This window comes from Nicotiana tabacum, chromosome 10 (genome assembly GCF_000715075.1).
Source record: "Nicotiana tabacum cultivar K326 chromosome 10, ASM71507v2, whole genome shotgun sequence".
Taxonomy (NCBI): domain Eukaryota; kingdom Viridiplantae; phylum Streptophyta; class Magnoliopsida; order Solanales; family Solanaceae; genus Nicotiana; species Nicotiana tabacum.
In genome coordinates, this window is record NC_134089.1 from 132,432,067 (window position 1) to 132,453,434 (window position 21,368).

General features: G+C 35.8%; 1 protein-coding gene across 1 annotated transcript; it reads right to left on the reverse strand.

Moving 5' to 3' along the window:
- Window positions 1–18,237: 18,237 nt before the first annotated feature.
- On the reverse strand, window positions 18,238–18,837 carry LOC142165389 (uncharacterized). The gene has a single exon (XM_075223955.1). It carries the CDS (start codon window positions 18,835–18,837, stop codon window positions 18,238–18,240), a length of 600 nt encoding a protein of 199 aa, XP_075080056.1.
- Window positions 18,838–21,368: the final 2,531 nt, after the last annotated feature.

Here is a 21,368-nt window from a genome sequence, read left to right on the forward strand (position 1 = left end):
TATTTGTGAAGAAGAAAGATGGCACAATGAGAATGTGCATTGATTATAGGCAATTGAATAAGGTAACAGTGAAGAACAAGTATTTTTTGCCTCAAATTGATGACTTATTTGATCAGCTTCAGGGAGCGAGGGTATTTTCTAAGATTGATCTCCGTTCGGGCTATCACCAGTTGAAAATCAGGGAGTCGGATATTCCCAAGACTGCCTTCAGGACTAGATATGGTCACTATGAATTTTTGGTTATGTCTTTCGGGCTGACCAATGCCCCAGCAGCGTTCATGCATTTGATGAACAGTGTATTTCAGCCTTATCTGGATGCATTTGTTATTGTATTCATTGATGATATCCTGGTGTACTCGCGTAGCCAGGAGGAGCATGCCCAGCATTTGCGTGTAGTGTTGCAGAGATTGAGAGAGGAGAAGCTTTATGCAAAATTCTCCAAATGTGAATTTTGGCTAAGTTCTGTGGCATTTTTGGGACACATAGTGTCCAGCAAGGGTATACAGGTTGATCCAAGGAAGATAGAAGCAGTGCATAGTTGGTCTAGACCGTCATCAGTCACAGAGATTCGGAGTTTTCTTGGGCTAGCAGGCTATTATCGCCGATTTGGTCAAGGGTTTTCTTCTATTGCATCGCCTTTGACCAAGTTGACTCAGAAAGGTTCCCCATTTGTATGGTCCGGCGAGTGTGAGGAGAGCTTTCAGAAGCTCAAAGCACTTCTGACCACAGCTCCAGCGTTGGTGTTACCATCAGCTATAGGTTCATACACGCTATATTGTGATGCTTCCAGAGTTGGGATTGGTTGTGTGCTAATGCAGGAGGGTAGAGTTATTGCTTATGCTTCTCGTCAGTTGAAGCCCCATGAGAAGAACTACCCTGTTCATGATTTGGAGTTGGCTGTTATAGTTCATGCCTTAAAATTTTGGAGGCACTATTTATATGGCGTATCTTGTGAGGTATTCACTGACCATCGCAGTCTTCAGCATTTATTTAAACAAAAAGATCTTAATTTGAGGCAGCGGAGATGGCTTGAGTTACTTAAAGACTATGATATTACCATTTTATATCATCCAGGAAAGGCCAATGTAGTGGTCGATGCATTGAGCCGAAAGACAGTCAGTATGGGGAGTTTGGCTTACATCCCAGTTGGGGAGAGGCCTCTTGCAGTTGATGTTCAGACCTTGGCCAATCAGTTGGTGCGGTTAGATATTTCTGAGCCTAGTCGGGTATTGGCTAGTGTGGTTTCTCGATCTTCCTTATATGATCGCATCAGAGAGAACCAGTATGATGATCCGCATTTGCTTGTCCTTAAGGACAGAGTTCAGCATGATAATGCCAAAGATGTGACTATAGGTGATGATGGCGTATTGAGAATGCAAGGCCGTATTTGTGTGCCCGATGTTGATGGGCTTAGAGATTTGATTGTTGAGGAGGCCCACAGTTCGCGGTATTCCATCCATCCGGGTGCTGCGAAGATGTATCAGGACTTGAGACAGCATTACTGGTGGAGGAGAATGAGGAAAGACATTGTGTGATATGTGGCTCGGTGTCTCAAATGTCAGCAGGTGAAATATGAGCATCAGAGACCGGGTGGTTTGCTTCAGCAGATGATTATTCCTGAGTAGAAATGGGAGAGAGTTACTATGGATTTCGTGAGTGGCCTTCCTCGGACTTTGAAGAATTTTGATTCGATTTGGGTCGTTGTGGATAGGCTGACCAAGTCAATGCATTTCATTCCGGTGTGTACCACATATTCTGCGGAGCGGCTGGTTAGGATCTTTATTCAGGAGATTGTGCGGTTGCATGGTGTTCCAATTACTATTATTTCGGATAGAGGTACTCAGTTTTGGAGGACTTTTCAGCACGAGTTGGGCACTCAGGTGGAGTTGAGTTCAGCATTTCATCCTCAGACGAACGGACAGTCCGAGCGTACTTTTCAGATATTGGAGGATATGTTGCGTGCCTGCGTGATTGATTTTGGAGGTTCTTGGGTTGAATTTTTACCACTTGCAGAGTTTGCCTACAACAACAGCTATCAGTCCAGTATTCAGATGGCACCGTATGAGGCCTTATATGGGAGGTGGTATAGAACTCCAGTGGGTTGGTTTGAGCCCGGTGAGGCTAGGTTGTTGGGGACAGATTTGGTCCAGGATGCCTTAGAAAAGGTGAAGGTGATTCAGGAAAGACTTCGCACAGCTCAGTCGCGTCAGAAGAGTTATGCGGACCGGAAGGTCCGAGATATGTCATTTATGGAGGGCGAGAAGGTTTTGCTGAAGGTTTCGCCGATGAAGGGTGTTATGAGGTTCGGAAAGAAAGGGAAGTTGAGTCGGCGGTTTATTGGACCATTTGAGGTACTTAGGAGGATTGGAGAGGTGGCTTATGAGCTTGCTTTGCTGCCTAGATTGTCGGGTGTTCATCCGGTATTCCATGTGTCCATGCTCCGGAAGTACATTGGGGACCCGTCTCATATTTTAGATTTCAGTACAGTACAGTTAGATGAAAAGTTGACTTATAATGTGGAGCCAGTGGCTATTTTGAGTCGACAGGTTCAAAAATTGAGATCAAAAGATATAGCATCAGTGAAAGTACAGTGGAGAGGTCGGCCCGTGGAGGAGGCTACTTGGGAGACCGAGCAGGAGATGCGGAGCAGGTACCCACACCTATTTGAAACTCCAGGTATGTTTCTTAACTCGCTCGAGGACGAGCGTTTGTTTTAGTTGGGGAGAATGTAACGACCCGAACCGTCGTTTCCTGTATTTTCATCCCGTATTCCCCGTTAAATGCTTATTCATGTTTCAATATGTGTACTTGGTGAATTTGAGTCAATTCGGATTGAGTTTGGTATGAAATGGGACAATTAGTCTCTTTAAGGAAGAATTAGTTTGGAAAAGTCAACCGGACGTTGACTTGTGAGTTAGAGAGCTCGAAATTGAATTCCGATGATTCAGTTAGTTTCGGGGGATGATTTAAGGCCTAGGAGCGCAATCGGAATTAATTTTGGAGGTCCGGTGAAGAAATTAGCTCATTTTGGCGAAGTTAGTATTTTGGCGATTTCCTGTTGATAGGTGAAATTTTGATCCGATGGTCGGAATGGAATTCCGAGAATTTCTGTAGCTTCGTTATGTCATTTTGGACTTGTGTACAAAATTTGAAGTCAATCGGACGTGATTTGATAGGTTTCGGCATCGGAAATAGAAGTTGGAAATTCTAAAGTTCATAAAACTTGGATTGGAGGTTGATTCATGATTTTAGCGTTGTTTGATGTGATTTGAGGCCTCGAGCAAGTCCATAATGTATTTTGGGACTGGTTGGTATTATTGGTCGGGGTCCCGGGGGCCTCGGGTGTGTTTCGGATGCCCAACGGGTCATTTTTGGAAGATTTTTGCCGTTTTGAGCATAAATGTAATGATCTAAAGGTTCATTTTTAGTTCTAGAGATCCAAATTTGATTTCGAGACTTCCAAAATTTAAATCATGAATTATAGGACTGATCTGGAAATTTTGGTTTAATTTCATCAAGTCGCGATTGAGTTTTTGACGTGAAATGTGAGTTAATTGTTTAACGAGCGAAATGGGTATTGAACTGGGAAAACGAGCTCCGAATTGAGTTTCGATTGAAGGGTTGCATTCGTATTATTATTTGTGACTCATAGGACAAGAATCGTCTAATTCCGAGTTCGTATGATGGAGTTAAAGCCATTTTAGTGAAAAATGGTTGTGCTGCAAATTTCTTAAAAGCTGCTGTATTTTCTGTAGCAGTGAATAGTACCCGCGCAGGTGAACAGTGAACAGTGACCTCACGCGCATGAACAGTGCCCCCGCGTGAATAGTACCGAAAATTTCTGGACAGATTTAATGTCCAGCTGTCCGAGTTTGGTCATTTTTTTTTACTTCCAAGCTCGGATTTTGGGCGATTTTTAGCAAGAAATCTTGGGAAATCTTGAGGTAAGTCACTTGTGATTATTTCTACTCCATAATATTGAATTATCATCGAATAATCCGACTAGATTACATGTTTTTGAGGAGTAAATTGAAGATTTAGGCCTAGGGATTGAAAATAAGATTTGAAGATTTGAGGGGTCATTTGAACTCCGATTTTGGTAAATCTTATATGCACGGACTCGAGGCAAGACGAGGAATCCGGTGATGTGACTTTCGTAATTTTTTGAGAAGTGGGCCCGGGGCTCGGGTTTTGCGAATTTCGTGAATTTCGATATTTTTCGAGTCTTTTCGATTGGGTTATATTCCCTCAGCCTATTGTAATGTATTCATTGTGGTTTTGACCAGATTCGATGCGCGAAGAGGTAAATTCGATAGGCAAGGGCATAGCGGAGTAGACATTGGACCGTCTTGAGGTGAGTAATGATTTTAAATGATGCACTGAGGGTTTGAAACCCCGGATTGCACAACATACTGCTATGTTGAGATGAGACACGCGTTGTATGACGAGCGCGGGGTCATTTACTATTGGAGATTGTGACTTGGTCCATCCCAGTTTATATTTTTACCGCTTGATAAAGATTTATTATTTTTCACTATGATTGGGCTTTTTGCCATATTTGGGCTTCGTGCCAATTATCTGAAATCTTTTGTGAATTTACATCACTATTTTCCTCACGAATTGAAATATTATTTGAACTCAGTCCAATTGAATTATATTATTTTGTGAACTCAGCTACATTTATACTCAACTCGAGATTTAATGATATTTATAATGCTGTTGAGCTGAGCACTATTGTTTTACTGATGCCCAAGAGGCTTATGATTATTTTCTGGACTGATTGAGGTCGAGGGCCACATGTGAGGATATGTTGAGTGATGTGAGGAGGCTTTCAGGCCTCGAGTGTTATTTGAGGAGGCTTTCAGGCCTCGTGTGTGATGTGTGAAGGCTTTCAGGCCTATTGATATTGCGCTTGGGCTGTAGGAGCCCCTCCGGAGTCTGTACACACTCCCAGTGAGCGCAGGGAACCCAGGTGAGTTGGGAGTGGGCCCGAGAGGCCGTTGCTTGTGTATGGTGAGTTGGGAGTGAGCCCGGGGGGCTGATGTTGTGTGCTGATGAGTTGGGAGTGAGCCCGAGGGGCTGATACTATACTGAGATTTACATATTGAGCCCGAGGGGTAAGCTTTTGATTTATCCTTACTGTGGAAATTATTTGTCTTTACTGTTTTAAAAGAAGAATTATCTGATACTCACTATTTTACTGTATAACTGATTTTACTGCTTGGGATAGCGCTATATTGTGCCGTTATGAGATTTCATATTTTCAGTCGTTATTTATTTTTATTACTCACTGGGTCGGAGTACTCACATTACTCCCTGCACCATGTGTGCAGCCCCGTTTTCTCCTTTATCTTTGTTATTTATGATAATTCCAGACTTTGTAAAATATTAGTAAACTCTGTAGTAGCTCATGACTTGTGACACCTCGATTTCGGGCTGAGTTGGGAGGGTTTTCCTTGTTCTATCACGTTTATTTCGCATTTAAGATTATATTGCCCATGATTTAGACTTATTCCTGCTAAGTAATTATAAAGAGATGTACTGTTTTGTTGATTGGTTGGCCTTGTCCTCACGAGAAGCGTCATCACGACCGGGTTGGGATTTTGGGTCGTGACAGTTACCTGACCAAATTGCATCATACAGTGTCATTGTTACCATTGTTTCAAATCACATGGGTACCCGCGCTCACTGTGGGTGTGCAGACTCCGGAGGGGCCCCTTACGGCCCAAGCGCTATATCAAGCCACCTCGTGGCATCATCACTCAGCATATCCTCACATCACTCAAGCCACCACATGGCATAAATAGTATCTCAGGCCCTCGGCCTCATATCACTCAGTCCAGAAATCATCATAAGCCCCTTGGGCATTAGTAAAACAGTAGTTCTCAGCCCAAAACATGATGTAGAAATATCATTTAAGTTTCAAATCTGAGAAAAAGTGGTTGAGTTTGTAAAACAGTAAATATCAACAGGACTGAGTTTAAATATAAGTCAAAACAGTGAGGAAATAGTGATAAAAATCCCCGAAGGGTCCAAATAGTTGGCACGAAGCCCAAATATGGCAATCAGCCCAAATCATGATGATAACAAATGAATTTCAGTCACATATTAAGTAAAGTCATCAATCGGGATGGACCAAGTCACAATCTCTAGTAGTGAAAGACCCCAAGCTCATCACCCAGCGCGTATCTTGCCTCAATATAGCACTACGATGTGCAATCCAGGGTTTCAAACCCTCAGGACATCATTTACAACCATTACTCACCTCGAACTGGCTAATTCTCTAGCTCGCGACGCCTTTGCCCCTCGAATTGGCTTCCACGCGCGTCGAATCTATCCAAAATCAGAACGAATACGTCACAATATGCTAAGGGAACAAAGTCCAAGCGAAAACATTTGAAAAATATCAAAAATCTAGAAATTAGCAAAACTCGAGCCCCGGGCCCACGTCTCGGAATCGGGTAAAATTTACATTTTCAGAATCCTCATACCCTCACGAGTCCAACCATACCAAAATTATCCAATTCCGATACCATTTGGTCCTTCAAATCATCATTTTACATTTTTGAAAGGTTTCACAATTTTCTTCCCAAATTCCATCTCAAATCACGAATTAAATGATGAATTCAGTGATAGATTCATGTATTCTAGCCAAATCTGAGTTAAAATCACTTACCCCGATGAATTTCTTGAAAAACCTTCGAAAAATCGCCAAAATCCGAGCTCTCTAGGTCAAAATATTAAATAAAACCCAAAACCTCGTATTTATAGGTACTCCTCAGTTATCAGCTACCACGGGCCGCACCAAAACTCACGCGGTCCGCGCAAGCCAGTGCAGTCCGCGCAAAGGCAACGTGCGGCCGCACAGGCCTCCCTCTGCAGTGACAGACTTTAGTATTTTGGCCATTACTTTTGTTACAGATGTCCAAATTGCGATATCTTTACCTTTATGGAAACTAGACACGACGGGCTACAACTTTCGTTTTTGAATCACCTCAAAATTCCTTGTAGATTAAAATATATGAGCTTCCGAAGTAGGACCAGCGGATCGTTCCCCCCGCGGCCGCACACCATTTTGTGCGGTCCGCATGACACCTACCGCGGCCTCGGCCGCTTTTGTGCGGTCCGCACAGCACTCAACGCGGGCACACCTATTTTTGTGCGGACCGCATGGGTGAGTTCTGGGGCCTGCATCCCCTGTAGACCTGCTACAGCTATGATTTTTGCACTAAAACATCCCGGAACCTACCCGGAACTCCCAGAACTTCAAACCAATTGTACCAACACATCTCATGACATCGTTCAAACTTGCTCAAAACTTCGGAACGCTCACAACAACATCAAATCACCAATTTAACATAGGATTCAGGCCTAAGAGCTCCAAGAACTCTTAAATTATGCTTTCGATCAAAAGGTCTATCAAATCTCGTCCGAATGACCTGAAATTTTGCACACACATTCCCAAATGACACAATGAAGCTACTGCAACTCTCGGAATTCCATTCCGACCCCTATATCAAAATCTCGCCTATCAACCGGAATTTGCCAAAATATCAATTTCGCCAATTCAAGCCTAAATCTTCTCTACAACTCCAAAACTCATTCCGATCGCGCTCCTAAGTCATAAATCACCTCCCGAAGCTAACCGAACCATCAGAACTCACTTCCGAGCCTTCTAACACATAAGTCAACATCCGATTGACTTTTCCAACTTAAGCCTTCTTAAAAGAGACAAAGTGTCTCATTTCTTACCAATTCCTCTCCGAACTCGAACTAATAAACTCGATCACATAAACACGGATAACGAAGTGTAAAGAAGCTGAAATGGGGGAAATGGAGTGGTAACTCATGAGACGACTGGCCGGGTCGTCACATTGGCGTTATATATTGTTAAAACATGATATCCCGTATTTATTACTGGCCTTGAAACGTGGTATCTAGAACAATTTATTGGAATAAAATAATATAATATTTTGTTTCCCGTATATTATACTAGTGGTATATCTTGTCAAACCATAATACTCAGTATTTAATAATGAACGTAAATAATCCAGAATTATTTATCCTAAATTATTTTTATTTTTGGTTACTCCCATTAAATTATGTTGCAAATTCTACTTATGACCAATATTCGTAACTCTGCTTAGATATTGTTATGGCATATGATACAAGTCACTCTAGTATAGCTGCTAATAATATTTAATAATTTGTTCAGTACTTATGATGATTTGGTGCAGTCTTTTATGCATTTTTAGGCACAGATTATATTGTACGTTAGGAGTTGTGGTAAAGTTATAATTAGATTTTGGATAATAAATTGGATATTATAATTTTACAGGATTATATTTATTAAGCATACTGCAGTCTAATTTTTATTTGTTTTTGTAAATTTATTTCCTGTATATTATGATGGAAATGCTACTTATGAAGGTATATAATCCAGTATTTTATAATAGAGAACTTGAAAATATTGGAAAGTTAGTGTGTAGAATAATTTACTGGAATTAAATAATTTAATATTTTGTTTCCTGTACGTGAATAATCTAGAATGTTATATCCTAAATTCGTCCAATTTTATTTATTCCCCATAAAAATATGCTGGAAATGCTACATATCAAGGCATATACGCCAGTATTTTGTTTCCTGTATATTACACTGGAAGTATATATTTTTAAACGAAAATGTCCATTATTTAATACTGGACGTGACTTGTATTATAGCTTTTTGATGGCGTATGATACAAGTCACTCTAGTATAGCTGCCTATAATATTAAACCATTTCGTCAGTACTTCATGACTATTGGATGTAGTCTTTTATGCATTTTAAGCCACAAATTATATTATACGTTGGGAGTTGTGTTAAATTAATAATTACATTTTAGATAATAAGTTGTCTAGAATATTTTATATTTTAAGCCAGTACATTATAATGGAGAATCAGAAAATATTGGAAACTTAATATCTAGAACAATTTACTGGAATTAAATAATTAAATATTTTGTTTCCTGTATATTACACTGGAGTTATAGTTTATTAAAACATGATATCCTGTATGTTCATACTAGACTTGAATAATCCAGATACTTTAATCTTAAATTCGTCCAATTTTGGTTACTCCCCATAAAATATGATGGAAATGCTACTTATGAAGGGATATAAGCCAGTACATTATAATGGAGAATCGGAAAATATTGGAAACTTGATATCTAGAACAATTTTCTGGAATTAAATAATTAAATATTTTGTTTTTTGTATATTACACTAGAGTTATAGTTTATTAAAATATGATATCCTGTATTTCATACTGGACTTGAATAATCCAGATACTTTTATCCAAAATTCGTCCAACTTTTGTAACACCCTATAAAATATGCTGGAAATGCTACTAATGAAGGGATATAAGCCAGTACATTATAATGGAGAATCGAAAAATATTGGAAACTTGATATCTAGAACAATTTACTGGAATTAAATAATTAAATATTTTATTGCCTGTATATTACACTGTAGTTATAGTTTATTAAATCATGATATCCTGTATTTCATACTAGACTTGAATAATCCAGATTTTTTTATCCTAAATTCGTCCAATTTTGGTTACTCCCTATTAAATATGCTGGAAATGCTACTTATGAAGGGATATAAGCCATTACATTATAATGTAGAATCGAAAAATATTGGAAACTTGGTATCTAGTACAATTTACTGGACATCAAATTATATTCATTTGTTTGTGTAATTTTAATTCATGTATATTATGCTGCAGCTATATCAAATACAAGTATTTTCTCTAGTATTTTAAACCTGAATGTGTACAATAAATTATATCATACGCCATCAAACTATGCATAATATGTTTGATTTTTCATGGGTTGGTTTCTGAAAATTCTAATTATGAAGCAATATAAATCAAACTACAGCAATTTGTAGTCTATCAAGTAATAGCTATTATATGACGTTATTATATGACGCGACATACTACTGACTCTAGTTTACTTGCCTATAATATTTCATTATTAGCTATAATATTTCATCATTACCTATAAATTTTATTAAGTAACCATTGAGTTCAGTTTTTTGTGCATTTTTAATCACAAGTTATATTATATGTTGGGACTTGTATCATAGTAATTAGAGCATTTTTACTTATGCATTATACTGGAGCCTAATTTTTGAAATTTTTCTGTATGTTATACTGGAATTGTATATATATAATAAGAAATTTGGAAAGCTTGGAAATTTTTTACCCAAAATAAACTACTCGAATATTATACATATTGCTTTGTATTACATTATAAATATAATATTTTATGAGGTGCACTGTTTGATGCATTTTTAACCAGTAAAATTAATTTATATTTCACATTGGAAGTTGTGTTAAAGTAATAATTATATTTACACCATTTTCATTAAATTGTGATTCATTAATATTTAGTTTTACCCCTGATGTTCAATTTACCTTTTGTCTTTTCATATACAGTTTTAAAAAAAATTACGCTATATAAGTATCATATCATTTACAGATTTATTCACACAAACTCATCTAGTTTTATTAGACAAAACAAAAAAAAATAAGGAAAAATGGATGTAGCAATCAAAACCATAGTTGATCAAATCAAAGAAGATATCATCGAAGCCTTTGAGATCAAGTTCGATGAGTTTATGGACAAATATGAAAGGGATTTAAGAAGACTCAAGGACAAACTGGATAGGCTGGAGATCATTGTCCGATATGGGGATAATGGTGGTAGTATAGATGATAGTTCTTGTGACTCTGATAATTTTTTATTTTATGCTCTTTTTTTTGTGTATTTGTGGAAGTACTTGGAATATGAATGGTGGCAATGTAATTTTAGTTTATATTAATATAATTTCTTTTTGTTAATGTATTTGTCTAACTTACTTTTGATCTCTTTAAATTCAATAAAAATATTAATAATGACTATGATTTTACTGTTACAAATGTGAAAAATCAAACAATATCATATATCATATTGGCAGCTATATATCCAACTATATTATAATGGAGAGAAGTCGAAAATAGTGCAAAATTGGGATCAAGAATAAGTTAGTGGAATTAAATAATTAAAAATTATTTTCCTGTATATTACACTGGAGTTATATATTGTTCAATCATGATATCCTGTATATAATACTGGACATGAATAATCCAGATTCTTTTATCCTATATTCGTCCAATTTTGGTTACTCCCTATAAAATATGCTAGAAATACTATACTTATGAATGCATATAAGGCAGTATATTTTAATGGAGAAGTGAAAAATATTGGAAACTTGGTATCTAGTAGAATTTACTGGAATTAAAAAATTAAATATTTTGTTTCCTGTATATTACACATGAGTTGTATGTTGTTAAAACATGAAATATTGTATTTAATACTGGACTTGAATAGTTCAGATTCTTTTGTCCTAAATTCGTCCAATTTCGGTTACTCCCTAAAAAATATGCTGGAAATGCTACTTATGAAGGGATATAAGTATGTACATTATAATGGAGAATCGGAAAATATTGGAAACTTGGTATCTAGAACAATCTACTGGAATTAAATAATTAAATATTTTATTTTCTGTATATTACACTGGAGTTATAGTTTATTAAAACATGATATCCTATATTTCATACTGGACTTGAATAATCCAGATTGTTTTATCCTAAATTCGTCCAATTTTGGTTACTCCCTATAAAATATGCTGGAAATGCTACTTATGAAGGGATATAAGCCATTACATTATAATGGAGAATCGGAAAATATTAAAAACTTGGTATCTAGAACAATTTACTGGAATTAAATAATTAATTATTTTGTTTCCTCTATATAACACTGGAATTATAGTTTATTAAAACATGATATCCTGTATTTCATACTGGACTTGAATAATCCAGATACTTTTATCCTAAATTCGTTAAATTTTGGTTACTCCGTATAAAATATGCTGGAAATGCTACTTATGAAGGGATATAAGCCAGTATATTATGATGGAGAAATGGAAAATACTGGAAACTGGATATCTAGAACAATTTACTGAAATTAAATAATTAAATATTTTCCTGTATATTACACGGGTATTATAGTTTATTAAAACATGATATCCTGTATTTCATACTGGATTTGAATAATCCAGATTCTTTTATACTAAATTCGTCTAATTTTGGTTACTCCCTATAAAATATGCTGGAAATGCCATTTATGAAAGCATATAAGCCAGTATATTATAATGGAGAAGTCGAAAATAGTTAAAACTTGGTATCTAGTACAATTAACTGTAATTAAATAATTAAATATTTTGCTTCCTGTATATTACACTGGAGTTATACGTTATTAAAACATGATATCCTGTAAAATATACTGGACTTGAATAATCCAGATGATTTTATCCTATATTCGTCCAATTTTAGTTACACCCTATAAAATATGCTGGAAATGTTACATATGAAGGCATATAAGCTAGTATATTATAATGCAAAAGTGGAAGATAGTGGAAACTTGGTATCTAGTACAATTTACTGGAATTAAATAATTAATTATTTTGTTTCCTGTATATTACACTGGAGTTATATGTTATTAAATCATGATATCCTGTATTTAATACTGGATTTGAATAATCCAGATTCGTTTATCCTAAATTCGTCCAATTTTGATTACTCCCTATAAAATGCTGGAAATGCTACTTATGAAGGCATATAAGCTAGTACATTATAATGGACAATCGGAAAATATTGGAAACTTGGTATCTAGAATAATTTACTGGAATTAAATAATTAATTATTTCGTTTCCTGTATATAACACTTGTAACGACCCGACCGGTTGTTTTGAGCTCCGGCGCGTCATTCAGTAGTTTGAGGCCATGAGCGGCTTCATCTCAGGTATATTGACTTGTGTGTATGGTCAGAATTAAAATTCAGGAAGTTTGGAGTCAAATCTAAATGGAAATTCTCATTTTGAAAGCTTAAAATTGAAGAAATGAACTAGGATTAGAATTTTGAGTAAACGACCTCGGAATTGGGATCTGAAAGTTCCAGCATGTTCGTATGATGATTTCGAACTTGGACGTATGTCTGGATTTGGTTTTGGGTAACCTGTGAGCATTTCGGCGTATATTGTGAAAGTTAGTACTTTAGAAGAATTTCATAAATTTGGGTTGGAAAGCATTTCAGTGTTATAGATGTCCGTTTGGGATTCCGAGTTTGGGAATAGATCCGTATGGTGATTCTGGAGTTGGGAGCTCGATCGGAAGTGAATTCGGATGTCCGGAGGTCATTTTGAAGTCATTTGGCTAAATATAGAAATTTGAAGGTTTTTTGAGAAAATTCAACCGGAAGTGGAAATTTTGATATCGGGGTCGGAATGCGGCTCCGAAAGATGGGGCAAGTCCGTAATGTCTAATGTGACTTGTGTGCAAAATTTGAAGTCATTCCGGAATGATTTTGGTAAGGTTTGAGACACTTAGTCTCTTTTAAGGAGGTTTAAGTTGGAAAAGTCAACCGAACGTTGACTTATGTGTTAGAGGGATCGGATTTGAATTCCGATGATTCGGTTAACTTCGGGGGATGATTTGTGACTTAGGAGTGTGATCAGAAGTAATTTTGGAGGTCCGATGTAGAATTAGGCTTGAATTAGCGAAGTTAGTATTTTGGCGAATTCCGGTTGATAGGTGAGATTTTGATCGGGGAGTCAGAATGGAATTCCGAGAATTTCGGTAGCTTTGTTATGTCATTTGTGATGTGTGTGCAAAATTTCAGGTCATTCAGACATCGTTTGGTCGGGTTTTTGATTGAAAGTGTATTTTCGAAAGTTTTTGGAAACTTAGGCTTGAATTCGATGAGTTTTGGGTAATTTGATGTTGTTTGAGGTGTTTTGATGATTTGAGCAAGTTTTAATGATGTTATGAATTATGTTGGCATTTTTGGTCGGGGTCCCATGAGGCTCGGATAAGTTTTGGAAGAGTTTTTGGAAGATTTTTGCCGTTTTGAGCATAAGCATGTAATGATCCAAGGGTCCATTTTAGTTCTAGAGATCCAAATTTGATTTCGAGACTTCCAAAATTTAAATCATGAATTATAGGACTGATATGAAAATTTTGGTTTAAGTTCATCAAGTCGCGATTGGGTTTTTGACGTGAAATGTGAGTTAATTGTTTAACGAGCGAAATGGGTATTGAACTGGGCAAACGAGCTCCGAATTGAGTTTTGATTGAAGGGTTGTGTTCGTATTATTATTTGAGACTCATAGGAACATGAATCGTCTAATTCCGAGTTTGTATGATGGAGTTAGAGCCTTTTTAGTGAAAATAAAAGCTGCTGCAATTTCTGCTGCTAAGCTGTCTTTGGACAGCAATGTGCAGTCGTGGAGCGTACTTCGGAGACCTATATCTTTTGATCTACAAGGAATTTTGAGATGATTCAAAAATAAAAGTTGTAGCCCTTCGTATCTAGTTTCCAGAAAGCTAACGAAATCGTAATTTGGACATTTGTAGAGAAAGTTATGGTTGATTGAAGATGACTGGTGGAGCAGTTTCTCCAGAAATTTTCTGATTTCATGGAGCCGATTTAGAAGCTCATATATCGGGATATATAAAGAGTTATATGGTGTACAACCTATCAAATTAAAGATCTTTGAGTCTATTCTCTAAATCTTCCAAACGTTTGTCATTTGGATATTTATACAAGACGTTATGGGTGTTTAAACAGAAGGTGTCCGACAAGGAACAATTTTAATAGGATGTACAACTTGTATAGCACAAGTGCAAGGTACAACTCGACGAAGGATGGGCAGATTCTTTTAAACACGGATTTGGCTTATTTCTTTCATTGCTTTCATTTGGCTTGGATTATTTTGGAGAGAATTTCAAGGGGGATTTCATCAAACATCAAAGGTGAGTTGTTTCTACTTATTTCCAAATTAAATACATGGATTAGAGCTGAAAACTCAAGTAATTTATGGACAAAAATGGTGGTTTAGGGCTTGAAACTTAAGAGAATTAAATGGTGATTTGAGGGGTCAAATGAACTCCGATTTTTGTGAATTTGGTATGTATAGACTCGTGGAGAGATAAGGGTCGTATTGATGTAAAAATTTCTGAATTTCGAGATGTAGGCCCGGGGCTCGGGTTTTGCTAATTTCGGGACCTTTCGACATTTTTCGAGTCTTTTCGATTGGGTTATATTCCCTTAGCCTATTGTAACGTATTCGTTGTGGTTTTGACTAGATTCGACGCGCGAAGAGGTCGATTCAAGAGGAAAGGGCATTGCGGACTAGTCTACGGCCGGTTAGAGGTGAGTAATAGATGTAAATGCTGTTCTGAGGGTTTGAAACCCCGGACTTTCACATCGTAATGCTATATTGAGGCGTGACACGCACTCCATGGCAAGTGCGGGGTCGGATACTATTGGGGATTGTGACTTGGTCCATCCCGTGTGATGTTTATACTAAACTGGTGATTGATACACATACTTCATTGATATTACTGGGCTTGATGCCATGTTTGGGGCCTTGTGCCGATTTGTAAAATCCTTCGAGGATTGATATTACTGCTTAGCATGATTTCATATCATTTAATTTCAGTCCAAGGTTTTAAATGCTGTTTTGCAAACTCAGCCATAATTCTAAGTGTTGAAAACTTAAATGATATTTTTAAATGTATTCCGGGCTGGGAACTTCTGTTTTGTAAATGCCCAAGGGGCTTATTATATTATTTTCTGGACTGATTATAAAGTGACTTGAAATAGTGGTAACAATGACACTGTGTGATATACTTGAAACAGTGGTAACAATGACACTGTGTGATATACTTGAAACAGTGGTAACAATGACACTGTGTGATATACTTGAAATAGTGGTAACAATGACACTGGATGATATACTTGAACAATGGTAACAATGGCACTGTATGATATAAATTGGTCAGGTAACAATGGCTGACCGGTCAGGTAACAATGACTGACCAAGATATTGTGCTTGGGCTGTAGGAGCCCCTCCGGAGTCTGTACACACCCCCAGTGAGCGCCGTCGACGATAAATAAATATGGATGGCTCGGGCTGCACGCCGCAGTGGGTACTGGAATGTACCATCATATGCATTGCATTGCATTCATGTATTTGTATTTATACTGGTGTTTAGCTGCTCAGTTCCATATGTTGCTGTATATTTGGATTTTAGCTTACTTTGTGTATTTACTGGATTTTCTTATCTTCGGACTGTAGTTACTTTTATTACTCACTGGGTCGGAGTACTCACTTTACTCCCTGCACCTTGTGTGCAGATCCAGGGCAGTCTCAGGCTCAGTAGATCCAGTTGATCAGCAGATCCAGCCTCTGGGAGTATCGAGGTAGCTGCACGGCGTTCGCAGCCATTGATCTTCTCCCTTCTATCCTATCTCTTTATTTCCGCATTATCAGACTTTGGATATACCATGTATTAGGATGATATTCTGTATTCTAGAGGCTCAAATTCGTGACACCGGGTCCTAGTGAGATTATATTGTGTATTTTGTTAAAATCTTCAGTACTTTAATCTTGCTTAATTGATATTTTTTTCCACTATTTTTGATAAATTGGGTTAAGTGTTGAATAATGGTCGGGCTTGCCTAGTAGTGTACTGGGCGCCATCACGACCGGGATTTGGGTCATGACAACACTGAAGTTATAGTTTATTAAAACATGATATCCTGTATTTAATACGGGACTTGAATAATCCAGATTCTTTTATCCTAAATTCGTCCAATTTTGGTTACTCCCTATAAAATATGCTGGAAATGCTACTTATGAAGGGATATAAGCCAGTACATTATAATGGAGAATCGAAAAATATTGGAAACTTGGTATCTAGAACAATTTACCGGAATTAAATAATTAATTATTTCGTTTCCTGTATATAACACTGGATTTATAGTTTATTAAAACATGATATCCTGTATTTAATACGATACTTGAATAATCCAGATTCTTTTATCCTAAATTCGTCCAATTTTGGTTACTCCCTATAAAATATGCTGGAAATTCTACTTATGAAGGGATATAAGCATGTACATTATAATGGAGAATCGGAAAATATTGGAAACTTGGTATCTAGTACAATTTACTGGAATTAAATAATTAAATATTTTATTTCCTGCATATTACACTGGAGTTATACGTTTATTAAAACATGATATCCCGTATTTCATACTGGACTTGAATAATCCAGATTGTTTTATCCTAAATTCGTCCAATTTTGGTTACTCCCTATAAAATATGCTGGAAATGCTACTTATAAAGGGATATAAGCCAGTACATTTAATGGAGAATCGGAAAATATTGAAAACTTGGTATCTAGAATAATTTACTAGAATTAAATAATTAATTATTTTGTTTCCTGTATATTACACTGGAGTTATAGTTTATTAAAACATGATATCCTGTATTTCATACTGGACTTGAATAATCCAGATTCTTTTATCCTAAATTCGTCCAATTTTGGTTACTCCCTATAAAATATGCTTAAAATGCTACTTATGAAGGGATATAAGCCAGTACATTATAATGGAGAATCGGAAAATATTGGTAATTTGGGGTCTAGAACAATTTACTGGAATTAAATAATTAATTATTTTGTTTCCTGTATATTACACTGGAGTTAGATGTTGTTTCAACATTATATCCTGTATTTAATACTGGATTTGAATAATCCAGATTTTTTTATCCTAAATTCGTCCAATTTTGGTTACTCCCTATAAAATATACTGAAATGCTAATTATAAAGGAATATAAGCAGTATATTATAGTGGAGAACTGGAAAATAGTAGAAACTTGGTATCTAGTACAATTTAGTGGAATTAAATAATTTAATCTTTTAATTCCTATATATGACACTGCAGTTATATATTTTTAAACTACTATGTCCCGTATTTAATACTGGACTTGAAAAATCCAGAATTTTTTATGCTAAATTTGACCAATTTTGGTTAGTCCATATAAAATATTCTGGAAATTCTACTTATGAAGGGATATAAGCCAATATATTATAATGAAGAAGTGTAAAATAATGCAAAATTGGTAATTAGAATAATTTACTGGAATTAAATAATTTAAAATTATGTTCATGTATAGTTTGTTGGAGGTATATGTTCCGAAATTATATGTCCAGTAATAATATTTCGAAAAATAAGAATACCAAACAAATTATTCGGGATTACAATCACTTTTTCATATCACACAATGTAACCTTATTGTATATAATCAATCATTTTTTTTCCTGTATTTTCTTGCATAAGGATGAACTACAGCAGAATTTGTGCAATTTGTTCTGTTATGCCCATATTGTTTGCAGCGACCACATCTTGATTCCTTCTTGAATTTTGTACCGAAAACATGTCGATTCTTCTGTCTTCTTCCTAGCATTACTTTTTCATCTGGAGGCTTAGTGATTTCTGATTTAATAGTTTTTGGTATAACCCATGTCGATGAATCACCTATAGAATTTACGTGCCCTTCATATGTTTTCAACCAAAAGTCCCTTGAATAATAGGCTGAGCAAAAGGCCGATTTCTTTTGATATATACTGTCAGTTGCAGCAATTGCATGTTCACATGGTATTTCATCTAGCTGAAATTGACAACAATCACATGTTCTTTTGTCTAGATCAACAATAAATTCCATACCCCCTTCTTTCACATTGAATTTGAGTCGATCAATGGGCAATACTCTAAATGTAAAAGCTAGTTTACTTTTTTCTTCCAATGTTGCTTCTGCCCAATTTGATATCTCACGGAATATTCCTTCTGCAGTTGTCCTTCTTTCATAGAACCAGCTTTGCAACTTTTCTTGTATGAAATCCATCATTGTTAAAAGTGGCAATTCTCTTGCACGTCTCAATACATTATTCACTGACTCAACAATATTTGTTGTTAACATATCATATCGTCTTCTCGGACAATGCACCTTCCTGGTGGTTCCTCCACCAAATAATTAAATATTTTCTTATCAACAACAGCTATTTGGGACATGAAGTCATCAAATTCTGATTGAAGGTATACTCTTGCAGCACTTTAAAAAAGGTTTAGTACAGTATTTCTCACTCTTCTTTGCTTTAGATTCTTTTCTAAATGATATATGCAAATACCATGGTAGCACTCAGGGAAAACTTTTGCAATACCATTTGCAATGGCCTTGTGTCGATCTGACAAAAACATTAAATCCTTACGAATCCCAATTGCTTTTCTTAATTCTCTGAAATACCATTCATATGATTCGTTATTCTCTGAATCCGCTACCCCAAATGCTATAGAGAAAATTTGGTTATTTGCATCTTTTGTAACAGCCACTAACAGAACACCTCTATATTTATTTTTTAGAAATGTTCCATCAACTGCAATAAGTGGTCTACAATACTTCCACCCAGAAATTGATGCCCCATATATGAAAAACATGTAGACAAACCTGTTCAATTGAAAAGTAAATAACTTTCAGTTATACCATATGACAAGTTGAATACTAATAACATACTACACAAAAAGCTTAAAGACGACAGACTTCCATTAAAATATACTGAAATCAAACACAACTCAAATATTATATAATGGATTAAAGATCATAATAAAAAAGAAGACGAATAATCACTCAAAAAAGTAATAACAAATAAAACAAACTTCTAGGTTAAACAGAACTCATCCAGTATAATATACTGGACAGAAAACTTAAACAAGGCAGACATCCCGTAAAATATACTAGAGTACATCCCATAAAAGCTTACACAAGGCAGATATCCCGTACAATATACTGGAGAGAAAGCTTACACAAGGCAAACATCCCGTAAAATATCTCGTATAACATACTGGAGGACAAACATTCACACGAGAATTCAGTATAATATACTGAACAAAATTTATTACTAAATTTTGAAGGCCTCTATTTTATACACAAACATAAGAAATTACCTGTTTTCTGCATCTCTCTAAATATTAGTATATGATCCTGGATTTATTTGTTCGATCATATACAAATATGATGCCAGCTGCTCATAATTCTGTTCAGTTGTTCCTCTTAATAAAGATAATCTTTTTTGAATAGCATGTCATGCTTTTCCATAACCAACATCTATTCTATGTGCTCTTTTCATTTCTGAAATGACAAACTTAGGCTTTACTTCAGTAGCTATGTCCCTTAAGTTGTCAATCATATAATCTCTAATCACATTAGAAGTTGCTTGTCTTTGATGTGATTTTCTAATATCAACCGAGCACTCATGTGTTCTCTGAAATTTAACTATTTTAAAAAGTGTTGATTGTTTAATTCTTGAACCTCAAACAGTCCAACCACACTTTTCATCAGCACATACCAAAGAATATCTTGTGTTACTTGACCTCTTAACATAAAACTCAAAGTGCTCCTTTATAGCAGCTAAGCAAAAACATCTAATCATAGCATTTTTGTCTTGAAAAACTGACCCAAGATTTACATCATCCAATGATACATTTTCCTTTAGTATTATTGATGGGGATTCTTTTGCCTTTCCTTTTGCTTTCCTTTTTCTTCCTTCAATAGTATCTAGTGATTCAATCTCTTGATATTCCACAAGAATTACAATTTTATTTTGCATTGTAATGTATAAATTGGCATCTCCTGCTCTTCTGCTACTTCCGATATCAGCATTACTTGCTCTTCCGGAACATATGTGTTTCTGTGCAATAATTGATGATTGTCAATTTCCATTATTGCACTACCTTCTGGTTGTTGATCTAGTATTTCTGATATTTCAACAACAAATTTGGAACCTTTATAGTATGGATCATTTTTTAAAAACATCATACACAAGCTAAGATCTTCATCTTTTGTCTTTTGTATTCCCTTAGCAGTACCTAGGTTGATATTAAACCATACTTTTGCTTCAAACTTGTTGTTGTTGAACTCCATAACTTCAAAAATTTTACTCATGAATTCTTCAAACGAAGTCCCATCATTTATAAGGAGAAGCTTTGTTTTATGATCTAAGTACTTGAAATCTGCAGTCAATTTGCCATCGAATGCGATAAGCAAGAAATTTGTATGCATCCTATATTTAATGAAACCAAATAATAAGCTGCAGTTATAATTCGAGCAAAGTATAGTAGATACAAATTAGAATCTGTCTTACCTATATAGTAGATACAAATTAGAAACTGTCTTACCTATCTCTATTATAATATACTGGCCTATATAGCTTTATAATTAGATTTTCCAGTATAATTATCAGTAAGCAACTAAAATAAGAAATACAATAATAGTTAAATCAACAAACTTTGGGTAAAATATCTTTTTTGTGAACATCCTGTATAAAATACTGGACATTATAATTTCGCAAGGTACATCTCCAACAAAATATACAGGAACCC